This window comes from Lucilia cuprina, chromosome 4 (assembly GCF_022045245.1).
Source record: "Lucilia cuprina isolate Lc7/37 chromosome 4, ASM2204524v1, whole genome shotgun sequence".
Taxonomy (NCBI): Eukaryota; Metazoa; Arthropoda; class Insecta; order Diptera; family Calliphoridae; genus Lucilia; species Lucilia cuprina.
This window is the reverse complement of record NC_060952.1, coordinates 100,986,209-101,010,515: the sequence shown is the minus strand read 5'-3', so window position 1 is coordinate 101,010,515 and position 24,307 is coordinate 100,986,209. Positions and strand designations below refer to the sequence as shown.

At 30.7% G+C, this 24,307-nt stretch overlaps 5 protein-coding genes across 12 annotated transcripts; 2 read left to right on the top strand and 3 right to left on the bottom strand.

The window, feature by feature from the left end:
- The first annotated feature begins 603 nt into the window (after window positions 1–603).
- Window positions 604–1,742, top strand: LOC111674513 (dehydrodolichyl diphosphate synthase complex subunit DHDDS). The gene is made up of 2 exons (XM_023435130.2): window positions 604–1,385; window positions 1,446–1,742. Exons 1-2 carry the CDS (start codon window positions 732–734, stop codon window positions 1,695–1,697), a joined length of 906 nt encoding a protein of 301 aa, XP_023290898.1. The 5' UTR covers window positions 604–731; the 3' UTR covers window positions 1,698–1,742.
- Window positions 1,743–3,303: 1,561 nt separating this feature from the next.
- LOC111674489 (protein groucho) lies at window positions 3,304–15,325 on the top strand. 8 transcript variants are annotated; one of them, XM_023435100.2, is made up of 15 exons: window positions 3,305–4,111; window positions 4,172–4,355; window positions 4,633–4,727; window positions 9,056–9,119; window positions 9,198–9,242; window positions 9,308–9,445; window positions 10,391–10,423; window positions 11,866–12,072; window positions 12,134–12,229; window positions 12,805–12,861; window positions 13,047–13,229; window positions 13,298–13,572; window positions 13,634–14,307; window positions 14,377–14,576; window positions 14,644–15,325. In XM_023435100.2, exons 2-15 carry the CDS (start codon window positions 4,320–4,322, stop codon window positions 14,749–14,751), a joined length of 2,211 nt encoding a protein of 736 aa, XP_023290868.1. In that variant the 5' UTR covers window positions 3,305–4,111; window positions 4,172–4,319; the 3' UTR covers window positions 14,752–15,325. The 8 variants fall into 8 exon arrangements, with proteins under 8 accessions (XP_023290867.1, XP_023290868.1, XP_046806627.1 ...); XM_046950671.1 differs by having other exon boundaries at window positions 4,172–4,373; XM_023435096.2 differs by having other exon boundaries at window positions 4,172–4,463.
- Window positions 15,326–17,075: 1,750 nt separating this feature from the next.
- Window positions 17,076–19,651, bottom strand: LOC111674492 (exocyst complex component 8). Its single transcript, XM_023435108.2, has 6 exons — window positions 19,482–19,651; window positions 19,265–19,420; window positions 18,872–19,202; window positions 18,045–18,814; window positions 17,455–17,984; window positions 17,076–17,390 (listed from the first exon to the last, which is right to left on the bottom strand). The coding sequence occupies exons 1-6, from the start codon at window positions 19,531–19,533 to the stop codon at window positions 17,205–17,207; spliced, it is 2,025 nt and encodes a 674-aa protein (XP_023290876.2). The 5' UTR covers window positions 19,534–19,651; the 3' UTR covers window positions 17,076–17,204.
- Window positions 19,652–20,259: 608 nt separating this feature from the next.
- Window positions 20,260–22,092, bottom strand: LOC111674511 (tRNA modification GTPase GTPBP3, mitochondrial). The gene is made up of 3 exons (XM_023435128.2): window positions 21,537–22,092; window positions 20,729–21,477; window positions 20,260–20,664 (listed from the first exon to the last, which is right to left on the bottom strand). The coding sequence occupies exons 1-3, from the start codon at window positions 22,035–22,037 to the stop codon at window positions 20,421–20,423; spliced, it is 1,494 nt and encodes a 497-aa protein (XP_023290896.2). The 5' UTR covers window positions 22,038–22,092; the 3' UTR covers window positions 20,260–20,420.
- Window positions 22,093–23,398: 1,306 nt separating this feature from the next.
- Window positions 23,399–24,297, bottom strand: LOC111674517. The gene has a single exon (XM_023435133.2). The coding sequence runs from the start codon at window positions 24,219–24,221 to the stop codon at window positions 23,511–23,513; it is 711 nt and encodes a 236-aa protein (XP_023290901.1). The 5' UTR covers window positions 24,222–24,297; the 3' UTR covers window positions 23,399–23,510.
- Between the last annotated feature and the right edge of the window lie 10 nt (window positions 24,298–24,307).

The following is a 24,307-nucleotide window of genomic DNA, read 5'->3' as shown; positions in this document are numbered from 1 at the left end:
TTTTAATTTTGTGTGTGAGAGAAAGAGATGGTTGATATTTCATTCTCTCACACACAAATATCAAAAGTTTCTCAAAAAATGTTTCCTAGTGTGAACCAGGTCTTATGTGTTTTTGAAATTGAGTTTTATTTTAAAGAAATAAGTCGAATTCACAATGCTGACAATATTTTCGGGGGGCGTTCACAATGCTAGCAACCAATTATTTTTAAAACTAGCGATTATCTTGGGGTCACAATATCACTATTTAATTTCGTATACTTTTTTCTTAATTTTTTAAAAGTTTTTTGTATAATATGTTTAAATTTTCATTGATTTTTGTTTTTAAAATTATTACAAAATAAATGTCAACAAATTTTTCATACAAAATAAAACTGAAGTTCAAGTATATTCAACTTTTTCACAGAACTTGAGTAACATTTAATTTTAATAAGAGATTGTATTCTTGTCTGTTAGACCAGAGTTGGTGGGTTCGATTCCCACCTGAGGCACTTATTAAGAAGCACACAACAGTTCAGTTATATGACTCAGTTTATTTCTGCGAATTTAAAATAACTAACTAGCCGGCTTAGGTAGATTTTAAGCCGCTGCCAACATTATTAGTTTAAGCCGCCGATGTTAATATTTGTCGGCACGGGGCTCTGTCCATCACACGACTAAAGTTTATCTTTTTTCAGGAAAATATGTAAAAAAGACAGAAATTACAAAAAATTAGGAATTTGTATTGTTCAATCATGTCGTGGGTATCAGATTATAAATATTCCTGGCTGGAAACATTAGCAATGAATGTCATCAAGGCTGGAGGTCATTTACCTTACCATATTGCCTTTGTAATGGATGGTAATCGCCGTTACGCCAATTCACAACATATTCGGAAAATAGATGGCCATTCAAAGGGCTTTGATAAATTGGCTGACTGCTTAAGATGGTGTTTGGATTTGGGAATTCGAGAAGTTACAACTTTCGCATTTAGTATTGAGAATTATAAAAGATCAGAAGAAGAAGTCAACGGTTTACTAGATTTGGCCCGAGAGAAATTTTCAAAACTTTTAGAAGAGTCTTCTAAATTACAAGAGCATGGAGTCCGGATTAGAGTTATTGGCAATTTAAAACTTTTACCGGTAGACCTACAGAAACTAATAGCGAAAGCAATGCTTTTAACTGAGAATAATAACAAACTTTTTCTAAATGTGGCATTTTCATATACTTCCCGAGACGAGATAACGCAAGCAGTAGAATCTGTTTTAATGTATGGCGATAATTTAGAAGTTAATAATATAAGTGAACGGCTTTTAGACGAATGTCTTTACACACGACATTCTCCATCACCAGATTTACTTTTTCGAACCTCTGGAGAGACTCGAATTAGTGATTTTTTGATGTGGCAGGTAATGATTTCGTAAAATATAGTATCCATTGTATTTTAATAAATAATGTTACAATTCTAGCTTGATTCAACGGTTTTATATTTTACAAAAATACTTTGGCCTCAAATTACAATCTGGAATTTTTTAGCTGGGGTATTTTCCTATCAACGTGCAGCTCTGCGCTTGGAGCATTACAAAAGACATGAACGTTTAGAACGTGCTCAAGTGGCAAAGAATTCCAATTTTTACAGCGACAGTGTTCAAGACTTTCTTGAGCGTTTGGATATGTTTAGGAAAAATATACTTTTGCAATTGTGGTCTTCAAGTCAATAGCTTTATTAAAACAAATTAAGAAATAAAGTGTTCATTGTTATTGTATATCATATTGTTTGAATTGCGAGTTTATGTATGTCATCATACTACTGATTTTCGCAATAGTGGCTCCAAACTCGACCATAGCTCCCATCTAAAATCACCTTTCTTAAATGCTCTTAATATCCATAATTTTCTTATGCATAATAGACAATGAAATCATTATATTTTATTTTTAGGGCTTGAAAAACTTGTAATCAAACAACAGGTCGTAATTTTGGAGATAATTTAATGAAATTTGGCACATGATCTTTTATGGTACTGTAATATAAAAGCCTCATTAGGCCAATTAAACTATATTACAAAGAAAGAAAATGCCTAAATATCAATTGAACAGAAATTGCATATACCTAAAAAAAATCTCAAATAATTACAAGCCAAGCGAAAAAGGTAAGTGTTGAGCAAAAGTTAAAGAACTTGATCCCAATGAATTACATAACAGAACACATCACAAAGAAAGGAGAGTGTAGATATGTATACAAACAGTCAACAATAATGGTAAGAAGAATCGGTAAGAATTGAAAACAGTTTCAGGCGGAAGGCATTTTTGGAATGGGAAAACAGGCGCAGTTCAAGTGTAAAATAGTTCCAATACCGGGCAATTCTCACTAAAAACGACTTTTCAAAGAAAGAATTAATAATTCTTGGAGCAAAGTTGAGAAGGATATACCCTTTTAATAGCCCTATAAAAAAATCGAATTACGAAAGAGAACAAATTCAGTATAAGAGCATATAAGAAAACGTTCAGCAAATCTAGATACGTAGTCACGTCTACAAACACCGTATACATACCGTATAACCATATTAAAGATAATCAAAAGATCCAGAAATAACTTTAATACTAATACGATGAGATAAATACAGATTCGTTGAATAAAATTTACGAATATATCAGAAATCTTACGGCCAATACGAAAAATATTACTCTATATATGCAATTTGAGATGTAACTTGATGCTTATGCTGTGTGTGTCTCATGTAAATATATCCTAAAATTAAAAAAAAAACTAGGACAAATTTACAAGTTTATTTTTTGAAGTACTCTATTGTCCACCTTTCAAAAAAAGTAATTTTATAAGCGGTCTTATATACAATAACTGTTATTTTATACTTTGTTTCTTGCTGTAGAGTCAATTATTAGAAGAAAATAGTCGACTTGACAAATGGTTGTTTGAAATTAAAAATCAAACCAATAGAAATACGAATTGTGTGTAACGTTTCACAAATTCTGTTAACAAAGTGAAAGTTGCGTAGAATTTTTCAAGCTTTCCTATAGAGTTAGACAGACAGTCAGACATTTTACATATGTAATTTAATATCCTGGTAACTTATATTTATATCCATAATAATATGAGCAGGTCAAAACACACTCAACCAAGTGCAGGCAGGGTTTTAATAAGAAGCATAAAATTAATATAATGCTTTTTATTACAACCCTGTGTGAGTAAATACGACTCTAGCAAATTCTTATATATTTTTTCAAAACTTGGCATCTCTGATCTTTTATTATTTTTTTCTCATTCTCTTTGGGTTTATCTTTTAATTTCTTTTGTCATCATCATTTTTCATTTTCAGCGTCATATTCGGCGTTGGCCAGGAAAAATTTCAGTCGTTTTTTTGGAGAAAAAAATTTTGCTTATAGTTTTTTAACGTGTTAAAATATTTAATCATGGAAAAGTGGAGAGTTCTCCATGTAATTATGAAAAGTTACTATGAATGTTTTAAAAAAGTTAAATGAAGTATTCGTAAATAAGTTTTAAAAATTTTGCAAAAATACGCATGTGAAAAAATTAGCTATAATATCCGCCATTGTGAAGTTGAACAACGAAGTAGAAAAAATATCAAGAAGAACGAAGAAGAAGACGACGACAAAAAAGGCTGGCAGAAAATAGAAGAAGCTTGGTTGGTGATTGCGCACACGCGAAAAATTGTGCAAAATAATAAAAATTCAATAAAACGTGAAAAAACTACTTAATTTTTGTGAAAAATATGCAAAATCAAACGCTGAAGTAATAAATAATATAAATTGAGTGAAAATTTTTGAAAATCTGTGAAATTAGTGTACCAAAAACACGCGAGGAAATTAACTGACAATAAAAAGTGGGTAGGCAGCAGAACAGCAGTAGCAGAATCGAAGCACCATCACTACATATTAAACTACATAAAAGAAGAAAAGGCAAGAAAGACAACGGAGTCCCCCCTGGTTAGAAAGAGGTGAAGAAGAGTAACGACATCGACATCTCAACTTACGACGTCTACTGCAGTAAAACGATAACCGACCTACGTTGTCGTCGTTAACGTCTTTTGAAGAATAAAACGAAGGAACAGGAGAAGTACTGCTTTACGGATATTGTTTCTTGACTCGGGAGGTGGAGGTGTGTGCCAGAAATATAATGAAAATAAATTTCCCTAAATGAAATATTGTTTGATTACAGATTGTTGAACGTTACATCTCTGTTGGACCCTATATACTCCCTCATCCAAAGTCGGCATTATCTGCCTCTGCACATTTCTTCTCCGATAATAGTTTATTTCAGAGACCCTCGCCATTGTTTTACAATTTAGTACTTCAAAAGCAAAAAAATGTATCCTGCACCGGTGCGGCACCCTTCGGCGGGGGTAAGTGATATGCAAACGGTAAAAACACACTCACACACACTCAACCTCAACACACATCCATCTTCTACTAGTCACACTCCCACTCCTTCCAATTTGCCACCCATTCATGTAAAAATCAAAAACTACAACAATTTTTGCACAGCACTTCATATGTTTATTTCTAACATGCCATTATCCTTATTTTTTTCTTCCACTTTTTTCTCTCTCTTTCTCTTACATTCGTCCTGCTGGTGACTCCTCATTTGTTCGATTCGGGTCTGAATTTTTGTGGATACAGGGTCCACCACCACAGGGTCCTCTAAAGTTCACCATAGTTGACACTTTGGAACGTATTAAGGAGGAGTTTAACTTTTTGCAGGCTCAGTATCACACGTAAGTAAATATTAAATACTTTTGTTTGTATATTTTATTTGTTTTTAGTATTTGCTGTGTACAAACAAAAACACACATTGTCGGTTGGTTGGTTGGCTGGCTGGCTGACTTGTTTGCTTAGTCGAAGGTGTAAATATTTATTTTTCGTTTCTTTTTGTCAACAATTGCACTTACATATTTCGTAACATAAACTATAATTTAAAAGGATTAAATCGTAGAAATTTTAGTAAGAAGTTTATATATTTCAATAATATTCCATATTTGTAAATATCAGTCAACATTAATTAGACAGCTATGAAATAATATATAACACATAAAAAAGATTAAAATATAGTCGTTTCTCAAGAGTTTTTATAAATTATGTGTGAACTTAACAATCCCGGATATCTAAATTTTAGAAATGGATCAGCTTTATATTCTTAGCTTTTAGTATTTAAATTTAGTTTTTCACATAATTATGTATATGCATTTAGTTTTTGTATTTTCGGTTTGCAACAAAATATTATGTTTTTAGGGAAGATGTTCTGTGATGCACTTTAAATATATTTATGATATTTTTTGTTTACAAAATTTTAATTCCTGCTTTGAAGGTTCCTAAATGTATTTTTATATGCTACTTTCTTTAAAAAATCTTAAAATTAAAGTTAAATATATTAGAAATATGCAGTACCAAAGGTTTTCCAACCATAAAGATAGATTTGTTTTAAAATTAAGTTTTTATTTTAAATTTTATCTTTACTAAAAAACTGGATATTGAAAGCATTTGATTTTAAATAGAGTATCGATTAAGGTATATATGTATATAATTATTTAAAAATTTCATATAATCTTTTTTGCATTACGTCCTAATTTTGACATTAAAGACTTTCTATAATTTCAATGAATAAAAAATAGTTCTTGAAGTTTTCATCTACTGTTCACCGATTAGATATTTTTATAGACTTGCGTTAATACACTTTTGAATTATTTTTATTCCATAAAAGATTACAATGAATTACAAGTTTATTAAGAAAGACAATTTATAACAACCATTTTAAAATTGAGAATAATTTTTGTTCGAAATTGTCACCTTTGGAACTAATTCTGTTGAAGCGTTATGGACATATGAACATATTAACATCCAAAGAAAAATTTTATTAGTTCCACATTTTATCGCGTACTTGTTCTACTTTGGCGTTGAAACCAATGATTTTTAATCCGAATTGACATCTTCGGAACTGATTCTGTGGAAGCGTTAAAGTTTATTTACAAAATTTGTTCCCTTAATAGGCTAATGCCTAAATTCAGAAAGAAGAAAAGAAAACAATTTTTAAAATTTTGTATAAAAACTAATTAGCTTCTGTAAGTGTTTTTTTATAAAAAATTTTTAATATTGCTTTAATTCCTTTCTATGAATACGCGTATTAATTCCAAATGACAAAGTTTGATGCTCTCTTCCAATCGCTATAATATCTGATTTTCTAAATCAGATAAAAAAATAATTTTTTATTACTTTGGAATTTTTAAACAGGCACTTTAATTTTGAAAATAATAAAATAAAATTATAAAATATTTTCATGCTCTTATTGGTAAAATAAGCGCTAAAAAAGAAAATTTAAAAAGTCTAAATATCTTAACCATGCATTTGCATAGTTTGGTTTCCCTGGTTATAAGAAACTTGCTGCTGAAAGCGGTATATTCTTTAATTCCTTAAATAGATTTATTGTCCATATACATAATTATTAATATAATTCATTATTAATATACATTTTTTATGTTTTGGGCCTATATTGTTATTGAATATTGTTAAAATAAAATTAAATTTGTTCCATAAACATGAAAAAATTCGATGAAAATAAATGATTTTTTTTTTAATTTATTTCAAATTTTAACATGTTTTTCAACTAGTTCTAAGCATTTATTTCAGAACTAGTATGCGTTTAATTGTACTAGTTTGATATCAATGTATAGTTTGCGCCAAAGAACTGGTTGCTTGAAAACTCCTTAGAAGAAATTTAGAATTATAATCCATAAAACGAGTTATCTGAGTGTATCTACCAAACAAATGAGGTCCTTTTGCATCAAACAAATAAGTGTTGACGAAAATGACTTGACGCTTAAAAAGTTGACATTTTGATTTTCTATAAATATGCATATATAAATTTATTATAATAAACATAATACATTTTTTAAGTTATCACTTTCATTCGTCTTTATTATTTGATTCTATATTATTTGCACTTAGAAAAATACATGAAGACAAAAAAATATTTACAAAAAATATTGGTTCAAGTACTTTATCTGATTTTGTATTAATATAAAGTATTATTTAAAATTCTAAAAATAGTTTGAAATGTATTGAGCTTTTAAAAATTTTTCAAACTCATCCTAATCCTAATAAATATTATAAATCTCTATATAAGTCAGTTCGTTAGTTTATTCGTCAATCAAGTCTAAACGTCTGAACCGATTTTCTTTTTTTTTTTGGAATTTGGAACATTGCTAGATCTATTCTTGGAGGGTGTTATAGGCTATATCATTTTTCAAAACTTGGACTAGGAGGGTAAAAAGGGGTTAAAATTAGTACTTTTGAGCATAAATATCAATTATTTTCATTACTTAAATATAACTAAAATATATTCCATTAAATATTGTTCACAAAAAAATTATAAGGAATTTCTTCATCAATTTCCTTAAATTTTTTGCATGACTGAATATTTAAGTATAATGTTATGAAACTGCTTTAAACCCCGGGCAACGCCGGGTAAAAAAATCTAGTTTATTTTATAAAATACACAATTTATTTGTAGTTTTCTTTTGGGTTTTAATTTGTACTCTAATTCTTCCTAATAATTCCCTCATAAGTAATTTTAAATTAAGAACAAACCAAACAAATATATTTCGTAATACACGAATGAAAATTGTTCATTGTACTTTGACAACAAATTTGATTTTGTGTTAAAGACAATGATACTTCGATATTAATACAACTTATTATAATGTAAAACCCATTTACGTCTTTTTCGTGAAATATGTTTTAGTTTCGAACTTACCTTAAGTGTAAAGTATAAATCAAGGACTCATTTTTGAATTGTTGAAATATAAATAATGAATAAAATGTTTGCTGGGATACGAACAAACTATAGAACATATTTAACAAGTATTTGTATTGGCCTTTGTTGTTTATTTGTATATTTGTTGTTGTTTTTTTTTTTTTTTTTGCTAACGTAAAAGAGTTCAATTCAAAGAAAACTGTGTCAAATGTGTGTTTGTGTGTATTATTGTTATTATAAGCGCCTTGTTTGCCAAGCTAAGGATCTTTTCAGTAGAGGGACAATTATTTGGCATACACAGTTACATTAATGCAGAGAATCACGAGTATATTGTCGAGGAGATGAGCGAAAATAGTAAAGAATAACATAAAACACAACACAAATTCGCATACAAAACACAATAGGTATAACACATCTTCCTACACAAATAATGGAAACAAAACCACTCATTTCAGTTTGTTGCTTAAATCCGAGAAGATTTTAAAAATGTTGGTTTGAAAAAAACAAACAAATCTTGTAGAAAAAAAGCACTAAATGAACCTATAATTGTTTTTATAAAGCCTTTTGCATGATTTACTCTTATTGTGTTGTTTGAAGTTTTCTTTTCTGATGGTTCTTTTTTTTTTCTTAATAGTATGTAGAAGCTGAAGTAGCAGCATCCAAAACCTGTTTATTATTGTTCTTTGCTCTTTATAAAAATTTTGCAGTCTACAAAAAAAAAAAAAAAAAAAAAAATACAAAGATGAGTTGTTGTATTTTTTAAAGCTTTTAATGCCTGGTTGCTTCTTTGTTGTTAAAATGGAAACAATTGAATGACTGAAGTTGTGTCTCAAAATTACACTTAGTAAAAACCATTTGCAGGTTTATTTGAACGATATGAAATGACTCTTTATAAGCCCTGGTGTGATTGTGGCTAAAATGTAGAATAAGTCTATATGCACATTTATATCACAAAAAAATGAAACACAAACCACAAGAGCATAGAATAATATATATCCACATATCAGTTATATTTTGCCGCAAAATAAGGCGTTTTCCTTGATTAAATTTTTGCTACCGGTCGACAACGAATATCACTAACTCAATTTTTGAATATAATCAGGATTTTTTTTTAATCGGAAACGATGAATACCGGCAATAAAATTCACATATAATACGTTTCCTAAATATTGTAATTTTAACATGTTTTAGATATAATCTGGAAATAGTGCATTATTTTGTATTCAATATTTATTTCTCCATAGTAAAGTAATACAGATCACATACATACGTTATTCCTATTTTGCTTTCTTACAGATTGAAACTTGAGTGCGAAAAATTGGCAAATGAAAAAACGGAAATGCAACGCCATTATGTCATGGTAAGAATTAAATAATATGCCATGAAATAATAAGAGGAAATTAATCTTAATAATTTTTAATGTATATTTTATTTTTAGTATTATGAAATGTCGTATGGCCTAAACGTAGAAATGCACAAACAGGTATTCATATAAAATTCCTATTCAACTCTTTCTTTTTCATTTTTGAATATTTTTTATTTTTATAGACGGAAATTGCCAAACGTTTAAATACTTTAATCAATCAATTGCTGCCCTTTTTACAAGCTGATCACCAACAACAAGTACTACAGGCCGTAGAACGTGCGAAACAGGTTACAATGCAGGATTTAAATCTTATCATAGGGGTAAGTTTCAATAAATAAGATTTCATAAAAAGACCTAATTATATGTAAATGTATACCTAACTCTTTCAAGATATGTAATTTAATGTGATATTGAGCAAATTAAATTAAAAACAATTAACAACAAAGTCGTTTCTACAAAGTAATCATATCAATAAAACGATCGCGAGAACAAATACAGTGGATGTCATTATGTTATTGTCTTTATTTTTTGAAATATCGAAAAATTCGCACAATACCTATGTATTAAAAAGAATATATCGTCACCTGAAATGCAAGAAGGCGTAACAACACTTTTGTAAAATTTATAGGAGAGACAAAAAACTAAATAAAATATAAACTATTGTTGCTATAAAAACGTAATTTTTTACAAGATTTATATCTGAACATTAATAAACACGTTTGAATATGACTGTACCGCCAGACTTTCTGATTTGCGGAAATGACTAATTTGTTGTTAAGCCCTTTTGAATTTCATGTCAATAAAATCGGAGTTTTTGACAATATAATTCTAAAAATTTGCGACAACATGTTTTTTGATGTGGTAGACAATTTTCAATCCAAAAGTCGAATTTAAATTTTTTGGTTGTTACGCCTTTTTGCATTTCAGAATACGAATTATATATCGTCACAAACACAATTATATACTTTCTATCTAATCTATATTAATATGGATTGGGTCTTGCACGTATGTAATTTAGAAAAGTTTTCTACATGTTCTTCTACATATTTTACGAATTCCAATTTATTGTAATAATTTCTTATGCATGTACATATATCTAAAATGTTGATTATCTGTAGAAACGAGTTTAGTATGTGTAAATTGGTTTGACAGCAGACTTTATTATGTAAAAATTTTGTTTATTTTAAATATTCAAAAAAAATTATTTATTTTTTAATTAAAAAAAAAAAATTGTACACTGGTTGCACCTTTAACCATAATTGTAGCAGCAACATCAGCAAGGAATGCAACAACTTATTGTAAGTTTTTCCTTTTTATCTAAATTTATGTTTTTTCTAGGATTAATTATACAATTAATCAATGAAATATGCAAACATTCGCATATATATACCTATGTTAGTGAAGACAAAACATGGCTCAAAAGATCTATAGTACTTATTTTTATTGGTAATATAAAAATAATAAAACAATTTTTATATATTTTTGTTTTAAATAACAATTTATTTTCTAAAATTAAATTCTTGTTTTAAACCATGATACAAGCAAAATGACAAAATAAACTTTATAAAGGATGAGTCTTTTGGCTGTGTAATGATTTAATTGATTAATTGTATAAATGTACTTTACATTATAGATAGAATTGGTTTATACCTTTTTAAGGATCACCATCATCCGCTTTTTATTTAAAATGTCCTATAAATATATGTCTATGTTATTACGTTATAGTGTTGTTGGTCAAATTCTAACAACAAAGCTTTTGGATCATCAAATTATTCATCCATCTACATAAATAACTGTACATGCATAAACACATTTTTTATTTGTTTATATTTTAATTGTATTTATCATTTTATCTGCTGTCAAATCTTTTTTAAAGTGTTTTAATAATTAATTTGCTTCTCATTTATCAGTCTAATATTAAGTGCATTTTCAGCAAGTTTGTGATATTTGAATGAAAAAAATCATCATAACTTTAAATGAAATTCAATAATCATAAATTGAACTTTTTTATTATATGACTTTGTTGGGCCTCTGAACTGAGTTAAATCGTTTTTGGTATTTGAGTTAATAAAGTAAATCTGCTATTTTATTATGTTATATCGACAAATGATTTCAAATGGTTTCTTTTATATTCCTAAAAAAATTAATTTAAAAAAATTAGAAAATAAATAAATTTTATTTAGATGAGTCTTTGATATTGTGGATATAATGAGATTTTTGATATTGTTTAAAACTTCGTTATAAGGTACAAATTTACTAACAGAATCTTAACATCTTTAATTTCTGTTATGTATGTATGTAAAAAATGAACTATTTGTGATCATTTCATATTTCATTTATTACAACATCAATTGATACAATGTTTGTGAATTCGTATTTTTCTAATGTTTTAAACAAAAAAGTGAAAACTTAAGTAACAAATATATAAAAAAATCTCAACGTTAAATATCTTAGGATTGTAGTATGCAAGCGGACGTCATAACTAGAGCTTGGTTCAATTAAAAGCTTTTTATTCGATATTAATGTATGTTTTGGTGACGGTTACATATCGCTTATTTATTTAGTCGTTTAATTACATTAAGCTATTTGTTTTTTAGTAAATGAGCTATAAGTAAATAAGATTTGGCTCTGCCGATAATAATATTCATACTAATAATTAAATTCAAAAATTAAATAATCAAAAGTAATGTGCATTTCAAGTGTAAACATATATTAATTTGTAATTTTTTTTCAATGATAGCAACAAATACATGTGCAGCAGGTGCCAGGAGGTCCTCCACAACCAATGGGTGCTTTGGGGCCACTTGGAGGTCCATTTGGCGCATTAGGAGCTTCGATGGGTTTACCACACGGACCTCAAGGATTACTTAAAGCACCGCCAGAACACCACAGACCTGATATGAAACCAGCAGGTCTCGAGGGTCCAGCCAGTGCCGAGGAAAGATTGGTTAGTACTTTCAGTTAAAAACAAATTCAATATATTTCTAAATATACATATTCTTTCACAGCGCAATTCGGTTTCTCCAGCCGATCGTGAGAAATATCGAACACGATCACCACTTGATATCGAAAATGACTCCAAACGTCCTAAACAGGAAAAATTGGTAAGTATTTATGAAATAAAGTATGTATAAACCACTCTTATAATTTTTGTTTTGTTTGTTTCTAACAAAAAAGAGTGTAGAATTTCAGTAGATAAATATTGCAAAAAAAAATATATATATATTTTGAAATTAAACAAATATTAAAGCTCAACTCACCATTAAATACGAAAAAAAAAATTAATCAAATAAAAGATTAGGTAAAGGTTTTGTTTGGCTTACTTGTTCTCTCTCTATCTCTTTCTGTATCTCTCTCTGTTGTTGCTCGCTATTTAGCATTATAGTAGTATAATTAGTTAATAAAATGATACTTAATTTAATCTTAGATTCATTACCTTCCTTTTCCCTCCTACATTTTCCAAACGCTTGACAAATATATTAATTCTTCTCCTTCTTATCACTAGCTAATGCTACTAAATAATTAAATTTAACCACATTTAAGTACATAGATTATAAATACCGCCCTAAGTTTAATTTCTAGCTGTAGTTTTTCTTTTTTTTTTTGAGAATATTAAAAGTGATAAAAGTGTACGTTCGCTTGTTAACACATTTTATTTTATTTTTCAAAATTTTTCCAGGAGGATGAAGGAGATAAAAGCGATCAAGATTTAGTCGTAGATGTTGCAAATGAAATGGTGAGTTGAGTTTCATTGTTAAACATCTCTACTAACAATAAGCAATTAAATCCTTAAAATATTCTATTGAAATGAAGCAAATCTTTAATTGGATTTGATGAAGCAAAACTATTAAAATTATAGAATTATTATTTATATGTAAATTGTGCACGAAGTTAACAGGAGCTTTTTTATTTATGTTTAAGGAATCGCATTCTCCACGACCTAATGGCGAGCACTTGTCTATGGAGGGTCGCGATCGGGAGAGTATAAATGGTGAACGATTAGATAAACCAGGCAGCAGTGGTGTCAAACCACCGACAGATAGGCCACCATCACGTTCAGGCTCTAGTTCATCACGGTCAACACCCAGCCTTAAAACAAAAGATGTAAGTTGTGTAAGTTTTATCAATAATCATGATGAGATTCATTCGTGTATTCATTTCTATTGATTAAGATGGAAAAGCCTGGAACACCGGGAGCTAAAGCTCGCACTCCCACTCCAAATGCAGCGCCACCAGCTCAGGGCGTTAATCCCAAACAGATGATGCCACAAGGTGGTCCACCACCGGCTGGATACCCAGCTTCACCGTATCAGCGCCCAGCTGATCCTTACCAGAGACCACCCTCCGACCCGGCTTATGGTAGACCACCACCACTACCCTATGATCCACACGCTCATGTTCGAACCAATGGCATTCCACATCCGACTGCGTTAACCGGTGGAAAGCCGTAAGTTGCTGAATTTTAAGTTTACAAAGAATGCAAATTTTATAATTATTCTAATTTTTAGAGCATATTCCTTCCATATGAATGGCGAAGGTAGTCTACAGCCCGTTCCCTTTCCTCCTGACGCCCTTGTAGGTGTGGGCATACCGAGACATGCCCGTCAAATCAACACTTTATCACATGGCGAAGTTGTTTGCGCTGTCACTATATCCAATCCCACAAAATATGTATACACCGGTGGTAAAGGTTGCGTTAAGGTGTGGGACATTTCGCAGCCGGCCAATAAAAGTCCTATTAGCCAACTGGACTGTCTGCAACGTGACAATTATATTCGCTCAGTAAAACTTTTGCCAGATGGACGCACTTTAATTGTTGGAGGAGAAGCATCAAATCTATCGATATGGGATTTGGCCAGTCCAACACCTCGTATAAAAGCTGAGTTAACATCGTCGGCACCGGCTTGCTATGCCTTAGCTATTAGTCCCGATTCGAAGGTGTGCTTTTCATGTTGTAGTGATGGTAACATTGCTGTCTGGGACTTGCACAACGAAATTCTAGTGCGTCAATTTCAAGGTCATACTGATGGTGCTTCTTGCATCGACATTAGTCCGGACGGTTCTCGTCTATGGACTGGCGGTCTCGACAATACAGTTCGGTCATGGGATCTACGCGAGGGACGCCAGTTGCAGCAACATGATTTCAGTTCACAGATATTCTCATTAGGATATTGCCCAACAGGTTCGTATTGACTTGTTAAATATTTATATTATTTATATTATTAATTTATCTTTCTTTCACTCTGCCTAGGCGATTGGTTGGCTGTTGGTATGGAAAATTCCCATGTCGAAGTTCTACACGCTTCTAAACCTGACAAATACCAACTGCACTTGCACGAAAGTTGCGTGTTATCGTTACGTTTTGCCACCTGTGGCAAATGGTTCGTATCCACCGGTAAAGACAACTTACTCAATGCCTGGCGAACACCCTATGGCGCAAGTATATTCCAGGTACGATCTGTACACCTTATAATAACCATGTGCGAGCAAACAATCATTACATACTTTATTCTTTCAGTCCAAGGAAACTTCATCGGTACTTAGCTGCGACATATCAACAGACGACAAGTACATTGTGACGGGTTCCGGAGACAAAAAAGCCACAGTTTACGAAGTTATCTATTAATGGGTTTTCGTACATCTATATATATACATATACATACACTTACATATATTTTTCATAAGAATCATACAAAAAAAATATTGGTGGTTTTCAATTAAAATTGCTCGTTTTGTATTTGCGTCCTTTTCCTTCTTGTTTTTCTTCTGTTCTTTTTGTTGTTGTCAAAAGGCAACTTTTTGTTGTTAAATTTGGAACACTTATGTGAATCGGAAAGTTAAATTTATGACCAACAGCTACAGAATAAATTTAAAAAAAAAATATAAAAACATCAACAAATTGAATCATGGGATATAAATAATTAATAAAATACATCCTTTTATAAAAACACACACTTATATACACCACACACATACACCCAAAAAAAGTATAAGCATCAACATAACAAATAACAACATCTTGATTATATATAGAAGTTCTTTCTTAGATTTAAGTATTTAATAAGTCTTTAATAAACCTACAAAAAAAAAAAAAAACAATGGAAAACCTTGAAAATTAAGAAGAAAACTATTAAAATGGAAAAGAAACAAACATTGATTCCTAAATCATCCAGCAAAAACGCGGAAAACAAACAAAGCAGCAAAAACATCATAATCTTGTAAAAATTTAAGAAACGACATGAAAGTTTTAAATTAGTGAATCATTTTAAATTTGCACTTTTCTTAACAGAAATAAAAATAACTCATTTTGAAATAATTAAGAAAAATTTTCAACATTAACAAACAAAGCAATTTAAGAATTTTCCACTTACTATATTCTTATGCTCAAAGAATGAAGAAAAACGAAATGTTTGTTTATTTCCAGAACAACAATGAAAAACAAAGTTTTCTTAATTATTTTCTCATTGGAGTTTAATTTGTTATTTTCCTTTTTATTTTTTTTTATTTTGTAACTTTAAATTGTAAAACATTAAAATAAAGTTTAAAACAAAATTTATTATACATAAAACAAAATATTTTAAATTTTAATTCTTAAAAAAAACGAATAAATTTATAAAAAGTATATATATATATAAAATTATATTAAAGAAGAAAGTTAAAAAGGAATACACACAATTTATGCATAATGCTCTAATAATTAAGTCTTAACAATATACATAAATACAAATGAAAAAATAATAATTTATAAATAAAAATATATATTAAGTTGTGTAAAAGTGAAAGAACTTAAAATTTCATTTCGTATTAATTTTGAGGATACCGAAAAAATAAAGGAACGATGATTATAGTTCATAAAAAAAAAAACAATATAAAACTTTAACTCATTATACAAATACTACATATATGCGAGTATATAATCTTCACGTATACAATTTGCACTTTTCAACACAATCCCATCCTTTAGTATCCTTTGCTCCTTTATCATTATCCTCATACACCACTTGTTATAGCCTTCGTTTCGTTTTATAAGTTAAGAGCTAATAATTTTACAATACAATGATGGGAGTAAAACAAAATTCATTAGTAGTATCTACAAAAAAGCGATATATATAATTTTTATATACAAAGGATTTGCCTATTTTTCTAGTTTTGCTTCTAGCTCTTCCCCATCACACTCCAACATTAATGATTTATTCTATAGTTTATGTTTTTTTCAATTACTACACTAAAACTGTAATATAAAAAAGTAGACCAAATTCTGTTTTGAAGTCTTAAAATTAAAACAATGTCTAACACGTAATTACATAAATGTAAATACAGCAAACAGCCTTTGTTTTATTTTTATGATTTTCCTATAAAATTATCATTCAAGTTATACAGACTGCTTGGAAATGCATCAGCTGTATTGATGCGCAGCTCATAATAATTAGTCGGCTAAATAAGTCGGTACTGTTCATTTGCTAACAGTATTTATGATATGTGCATCAGCAAATTTTCAGAAGCATCACAAACTAATTATCCGATGCATTACAGGTATGCATTTTCGAACAGGCCTATAAGCTTTTAAAAATAAATGGAAATATTTGGAAAATTTCTTTAATTTTCGAATCAATTAAACAAACAAATAATAAATGAGTAAAACAATAAAATAAAACCATATATTAAATTATTAATACAAAGGCAAAGACAAAATTAAATTAAAAATAATAATGATTTAATTCATGTGGTTATCTATGTATATAATTATAAAATAATTATATTTAATTATAAAAAGCAAAATGGTAATAAATAATTATAAATGAAAACAAGATTTAATTATAATGATCAGAAAGGAATAAAACATACGCTACGTGTAATCTATATTGAATGTAAACGTTATTACATGCTAAATAATTATTCTTTTACAACCCACACCGCCCAACAACAGTAAATATTAAATAGGTTTGTATATTTTTACATTTATTTTTTAATCATAATGTTTTATCAATTCTTCTTCAATACTTCTATTATTAACACTGTAAGTGTATGAAATTAATACATATTTTTACTTACAGTGTAATTAAGTTTAATCTTATGATCTTAAAATACATCAGTTTGATAAACGCTACGTTTTTTTGGAATGGGAGGAGTCTGTTGCTCGCGCATTTGATTTTTTAGAGTTTCCAAAATATTTGCATTGCTGCCACTGATTTGTCGGAATTTTCCAATTGATATAGGCAATAATTCCTCAGTTAGAAACAGCTTATTTTTCATCACAAAGTTTGGCTGAAAATAATAATGAAATTACTTTAACAGATATCAGTGACGTGGTAAAATTCTGTGATCTTACATCAACACTTAAGCCAGAAAGTGGTTTAAGCGATTGTTGGGATTGCAGCAAGTCTCTAAGAAGAATTTGACAACTTTGTGAGAGAGCTTCACTTTTAGCTAGGTAACCGGAATACTGGGTTAATTGTAAATAATGCCTGGTAAAGTTAACTGTAGACTGGGTTAAATTTATCCAAGTGTCGCCTGTTGTGTGAGGGCGTAAGTTGATACCTAAAGCGTCCAATTCTAAAAGCAAACGTTTTAAATTAGATTTTGTTTGTAGATTATATGGTTGCCAAGCGTCTTCTGTTCGGCCAATAGTTTCCAATAATCGAATCCGTGAGTCATTTATCAATCCCACAAGATCGGCGCGCAGCAGCCCTTCCAAATGGTATGAAAGATCCAAACCGATTTCCGTTAACTTTGCGCATGGTTTCCTTACGCCCTCCACACATTTGGCAATAGCTTCCAACTGACTTCCTTTATTTAGGTAATGCTTCTTCAGTTGGCTGGCAAAATATTGCAGTTCAGCGTTACACCATACAACAAGGGCTACAATTTCAATTAAATTTAAATGATATTTTAATGATAAAAGCTTTTTTTTATACATACCACTAACACAAGCCGGTTGTGTCTCAAAAGAGGCTAAAAATTCGCAAGCAACATGTGCCAAGTCACAGAAAAATAGTTCGGATATTTCAGCGTTATTTTTTCTTGCCTCTCGTTGGGCAGTACGCAGTGCTATAGAGCATACTTTTAATAAAGTCCCACAAGCATGCCTGGCTTTTCCCATATTAACAAGGATCTGGAGGCAACGTCTAGAAGATCTTAAAGCCACCTGAAGGTTTCTGGCATGACATTTTGACAGTTCTTGCAAGAGGACTTGCATTAATTGCTTCTCCAAGTGTTTGACTTTTAATTTTATTTCAGCGGCATTATCAAAAACCTTACCCTGAGAAAATAATTCCTGACAACGTTTGACCATAGACTCGGCTTCTTCGAAATGTCGTTGGGCAATAAATGTTTGTATTTCATCAGTCGCTGTATAAATCCAATCGGGACCATTGTTTCCTTGTAATTTTTGTTTGGCCTCTGTCGGCGTTAGATCCAATGATGTTATACTGCTAGGCGGAGTGTTCACCGCCTTGTTTTTCGGTGGTTGAGGTGCAGGCCCCTTCTTTATTTTTTTTTGTTGTTGATCCCATTTTAGAGCGACCTCAAATTGCTCTATCCACTCAGCTTTGCCAGCTGGTGTAATGCTTTGAAAAATTTTTGAACCATCCGGAGTCATAATGTTAATTGCATTTTTAACTCCATCCAAGTCCTTTATATTAATAACGGCAAGAGTTTTCGGATTGTATTCGGCAACAAATTCTAGCCTCCTAGAATAAATTAGTTAAAAAATCAACGTTATTCCTTAAATGTTTTTAAATACCCACTTATCGTGTTTAACTTTGCACACTATGAGAACATCGTTGAATAAGAAGAAAAACACTCTTTGAATTGGTCTGTAGTCATTGCCATCTAACTCGGTTAGAGCTCCTTCATTTAGAAATGTTTTGCCCTCGAGATTACCATCAAAACCCTGCACCATTTCTTTAACAGCGCGCGTCGTATGCATATTATCTGCTTCTTGTTGCGCTTGTGCTTTATTCTTGTCATCATCAGCAGTTTTATTAGCTCCACCAGACTTTTCATCCGTTAAAGACACTAATATATTATGCTGCTCATTTAACAACAATGATAACTGGGTCATTTCAGATTCCAAGTCTATAAAAAAATTTGAATAGCGTACCAACTAATACTTTAAAATAATTTTATGTTAAGCGTACTTGATATTTCCTTGGCCGTTTCAATAAATTGCATGTAATTTGCATAAACGGATTTCTTCAGAGTGGCTGAAGTTTGATCGCTGTAGGCTTGGATCTCTTTTTTCCTTTTCTGCAAATCTGGACCTCCAACACATTCTTTGACAAGCAATTTCGTATCTGAATATAATTACAAAAATATGATTTATATTGATGCAAAATTATTAAAATCTGTACAAACATTTTTCCACACTAAAATTCGTGTTGTCGAACTCCTTCATTAAGTCGCCCATTTTTTAATGTACTTTTATTATATTTAAACAAGAAAATTTTCTATTATTTTTAATTAAAGTAGAAGGAAAATCTGAAAAGTTTACTCCCTCATAAATTGAACAGCTGACTCAGAGTACCAAGTTGATTCAGAATTTCGACGTCGTTATTTTGATCGGCGATGACTGGCTATTATAGAAAGTAAGGTGGTGGCTAGTGTCTGCAAAAATATAATTCATCCTACAAAAGCAACAAAAGTAAATAATTACGTCAAAAAATTACATATTGTCACCGTGCTTTTTTGTATTTGCCTTACAAAAAGAAAATTCCATATTTATTTATTCATTCATTCAATATAGCAATACAAAGCTTTAAAGGCCAAAATATAAATATGTATTGCTTAATAATAAAATCACCGAGTTTACAAAAGGGCTTAAAACTAATAATTAAAAGTTACAATACAAATCACATAATTGGCTCCCCAGCCATAAGTTCAAATTTCTAAAATAAAATGTGGAAATTTTTATATAATTTAAAAATATTTGTTCACATAAAATAGGCTTTTGGTGTATTTTTTTGGAACTCGGGTACTAAGACCTATATAGCTTTTATTAGTACTTTCCATAAAGGAAGAATTTATACGAATTTTGGTACTTTCTCTTTCTTCAAATATCAAATACTTTTTGTATGTTCTATAATATGAATCCTTATTGAATAATATTCCTTAAGTGATTTTTTTAGTAATATAGTAAGTTAAAACATATTAAAAAATATTTTTATTAAGGAAAATTTTCTATAAAAGGAATACAAATTTTGCATGTATGTATTTAATTTTGGTTAGGGTAGCAAAGCACCCAGAGTATTCTAGTATACTTATAAAGATGTACATGTATTATTTTCTTTTTCAATTCTATTTTCCTATGCAAAAATCCTTAAATACAATATCCAATATGTCGTCAGTGCTAACATGACCAGTTATACGTTCTATATCCTTGACAGCATGTCTTAACTTTTGAGCAGATATTGCAATATCGGGGAAAATATCCGGTGAATATTCGGACAAAAACAATTGTATATGATCAATGCACCGCTCTAAATGTAATCTATACCGAGAATGTGTCAACCGGGGTGCTTCGGGTAATGGAATTCCACAACTAAAAAACAATATTTAGAAACCATTATTCAACTAAATTTATGGGCATGTGTGAATTTACTTACAGCTCGATTAGAAGATTCTCGAATTGACTCAGAAACTGTTTTAGATTTGTCCTATTTTTACAAGATATAACAAATATGTTAGACAGTTCCTGGATGCTTTTAAGTTCATCGTCAGACAGCAAGTCAGTTTTGTTGACAACAATTTGAATGCGTTTATTTGACAAAATTTCCTCATTTAAATCCAATTCTTGTAAATAACTATTTAAATAATGATTGAATGATTTTTCATCATTTACTTGCATGTTTTTCAAGTCACCGGCATCCATCATTATTAAGACCAAGTCCGCTTCGATTACACAGTTTCTAGCCTTTAAAATACCTTGTTTTTCTACTTTATCATCTGTTGATCGTCTTAGTCCAGCTGTATCAGAAAAGCGAACAGGATATCCTCCAATATTATATGTGGACTCGATAACATCTCTAGTGGTCCCTGCTATTTCAGTCACAATTGACAATTCTCTTTGGCACATTAGATTAAGAAAACTGCTTTTACCCACATTTGGAGCACCAATAATAGCTGTACGTACACCGTCTCTTAACATCTCTCCCTGTCTTTGGTCATTGAGATGCTCCCTTATCTCCCGTTGAATTTTCATCAACTCTTTCTTAAGTTGCACAATGACATCATCTTCTATATTTTCATCTTCTGCGAAATCTATATAAGCTTCCAAATGGGCTGCACAGCGAATCAAACGTTTTCTCCAATTATCATAAAGCCTTGAAAGCGAGCCTGTACTTTGCAAAAGTGCCTGTGCATGTACTAAAATCTTTAGAAAACCTAAAATGTATAGATTATGTGAAGACTTACTTGTTTTCTTTGAGCTTCTGTTTCGGCATGTATAAGATCGGCCAGACCTTCCACTTCCGTCAAATCTAATTTATTACCAAAAAATGCTCGTTTTGTAAATTCTCCAGGTGTAGCTGGCCTTAGGCCCGTTACATGTCCTAAAGCATCCATCATTGCAGCAATTACAGCTAAAGAGCCATGAACTTGAAATTCACAACTGTCTTCTCCAGTGTATGAAGCAGGTCCAGGGAACCATAAAACTATACCTTTATCAATAATTTCATTACTCTTAGGATGATGAAAAGTCTTAAGATATGCATATCGCTCCTTTAGTTCGTGACGATTTCCAACAATAGCTTGAAGTGCTTGTCTTGTTTGCGGACCAGATACGCGTATAACAGAAACACCACATTTTCCATATGCTGAACTTAAAGAATAAATAGTATTTGCAGTGCTCATCAGACGCGTCCTTACATAATTGCACTTTCCACTTAATAATAAATTTCTAAATACACTATACATTTTCTAGCAAACGAAAAAGAAAACATTTAATTGGCCAATAAATGTAAACAAAAATAATGCTAAATACATACACATCCATACACACATATTATGGATGACAGCTTTGGTTGCCAGATGTATTTTTTCAAGCGGTTGCGATAGGGTTCTATAAAATGAATTCCAACAATCAATGTCAAAAAGTCGACTTTCCTAAGGATCAAAACAAAAATTTTTAGAATGAAATGTATTAAACATTAGGGTTCTATAAATCGACTTTCGAATAATCGAAAAAAGTCGGAAAAAGTCGAAAAAATCTGAAGTCAAAAAAAGTCAAAAAATCGGAAAAAGTCGAAAAAAGTCGAAAAATATCGAAATAAGTCGAAAAGTCGGAAAAAGTCGAAAAAAATCGAATGTCGAAAAAAGTCAAAAAGTCGGAAAGTCGGATAGTCGAAAAGTCGAAAAATATCGAAAAAAGTAGAAAAGTCGAAAAAAGTCGGAAAAAGTCGAAAAATATCGAAAAAAGTCGAAAAGTCTAAAAGTCGAAAAAAGTTGAAAAGTCGAAAATAGTTGAAAATAGTCAAAAAGTCGGAAAAAGTCGAAAACAGTCGAAAAAAGTCGGAAAAAGTAGAAAAGTGGAAAAAAGTCGACTTTTAACTAAATACAAAAAGTCAACTTTTCGTTTCAACTATAGAACCCTATTACACATACCACAACCGCTGTAATCAAACAATCTATTACTATAAAAAGCGTAGTCGATTAAGCCATGTCTGTCTGTTATAATATGTTTTAAAACGACCCAGATATCGGCGAGATCCGAATCTTAATAATTCTGTTGGACATGCTTTACAGATGTAATTCAGGTCTGAGTTGGGAAACAACTCTCTCGTCATCGCCATAATTTTCAGGCTTTTGTTTGTTGCCAAGCTTTCGAGCCAACGTGTGACAACCTTTCAATTTGAGTTTTTAATACTCGCCAATAAACTTTGAGAGTCAAAAAGAAAAAATAGACATGCCTTCGAGATCGCTATTTAAAATCAAAAAAATCGGTCCGTACATAACGGAAATATGAGCAAAAATCCGAGACAACCTCTGAAAATTTCATGCTTTGATAAATAAGCCACAACAACACTGTTGGTTTAATTTGAACATTTATTTGAGGAAACTTCTAAAAAGTATGTCCAACAGAAAAAGATTTGGATCCCGAAGATCTTTAGAAATCTGATTTCAACAAACTGACTGACGGACATAACTTAATCGAATCCGTTATCTATAAGGACTCGGAATATACTTACATATATACTTTATAGGGTCGAAAATTATATAGAAATTACAATTACAATTATGTGACAGACCTTTTAGATACAGGTTTCCAAAAATTTTAGTACATTGCTCTAGTTTTTTTATTAAAATTTCTTATAGCTTTGTTATGAATGAATAAAAATTTTACCTCTAACAATTGATTAATTACAATATAATTTTTAAAACATTAATTTGTCAACCTTTTACAAACGTCATTCGACGTCTCATTTCAGCCCACACTTCACACATGCTTGGATGGTTCAAGCATTTACATTCAATAGGATGGAGAGGATCCGCTTCTTTTCGTAAGCATTCCGAATAGCTTGGGTAGGGCGTACACTCTTTTAAACAATCACTAGGCGAACGTTCTCTTTTACATTTGGGTGGCTGACGAGCCCCGCGACAACCAGATAGCATGACCCTTGGACACTTTCGGCTTTTATTGTCCATACAAATTCTAGATCCACCTACAGGACATGCTGTCTGCGGTCTTTTCTTACGAGATCTCTTCTCCATTGGTGGAAATTTTAGATTTTCATGATTGCAAATTTTTTTCGGTCTAATTTGCAGTTCCGGACAAGAAACCCAAGTTTGCTGATATTTTCGCTTCAGTTTGTCAGTGCTTTCGTAATACAGTTCATCAAACCTTGGATAATAATCCGGGCAAGGATCTTTACAGCATTCGGGATTCTCCCACATGGAATTTGTTTTAGGCAATTCTTCTTTTGCTTCCAACCGACGAATTTTTGAAGGGCAAGGTTTCTGTTTTTCAAGTGTTTGCTTTGAGCATTTAGGATCATCGTGAGTAGCACACTTTCCACCTGATGCAAAGCGCTTAAACACCAAAGTTCTTAAAATCGGAAAGTGGTTGATTGGTCTAAGAGTTTTTGATATATAGCCTGACATCTTTAAATTTTGAATTTTTATTATTTAATTTTTTTTGTCGAGATATTATTTAAAATGAATTTAAATTTTTTATGAATTCGTAGTTT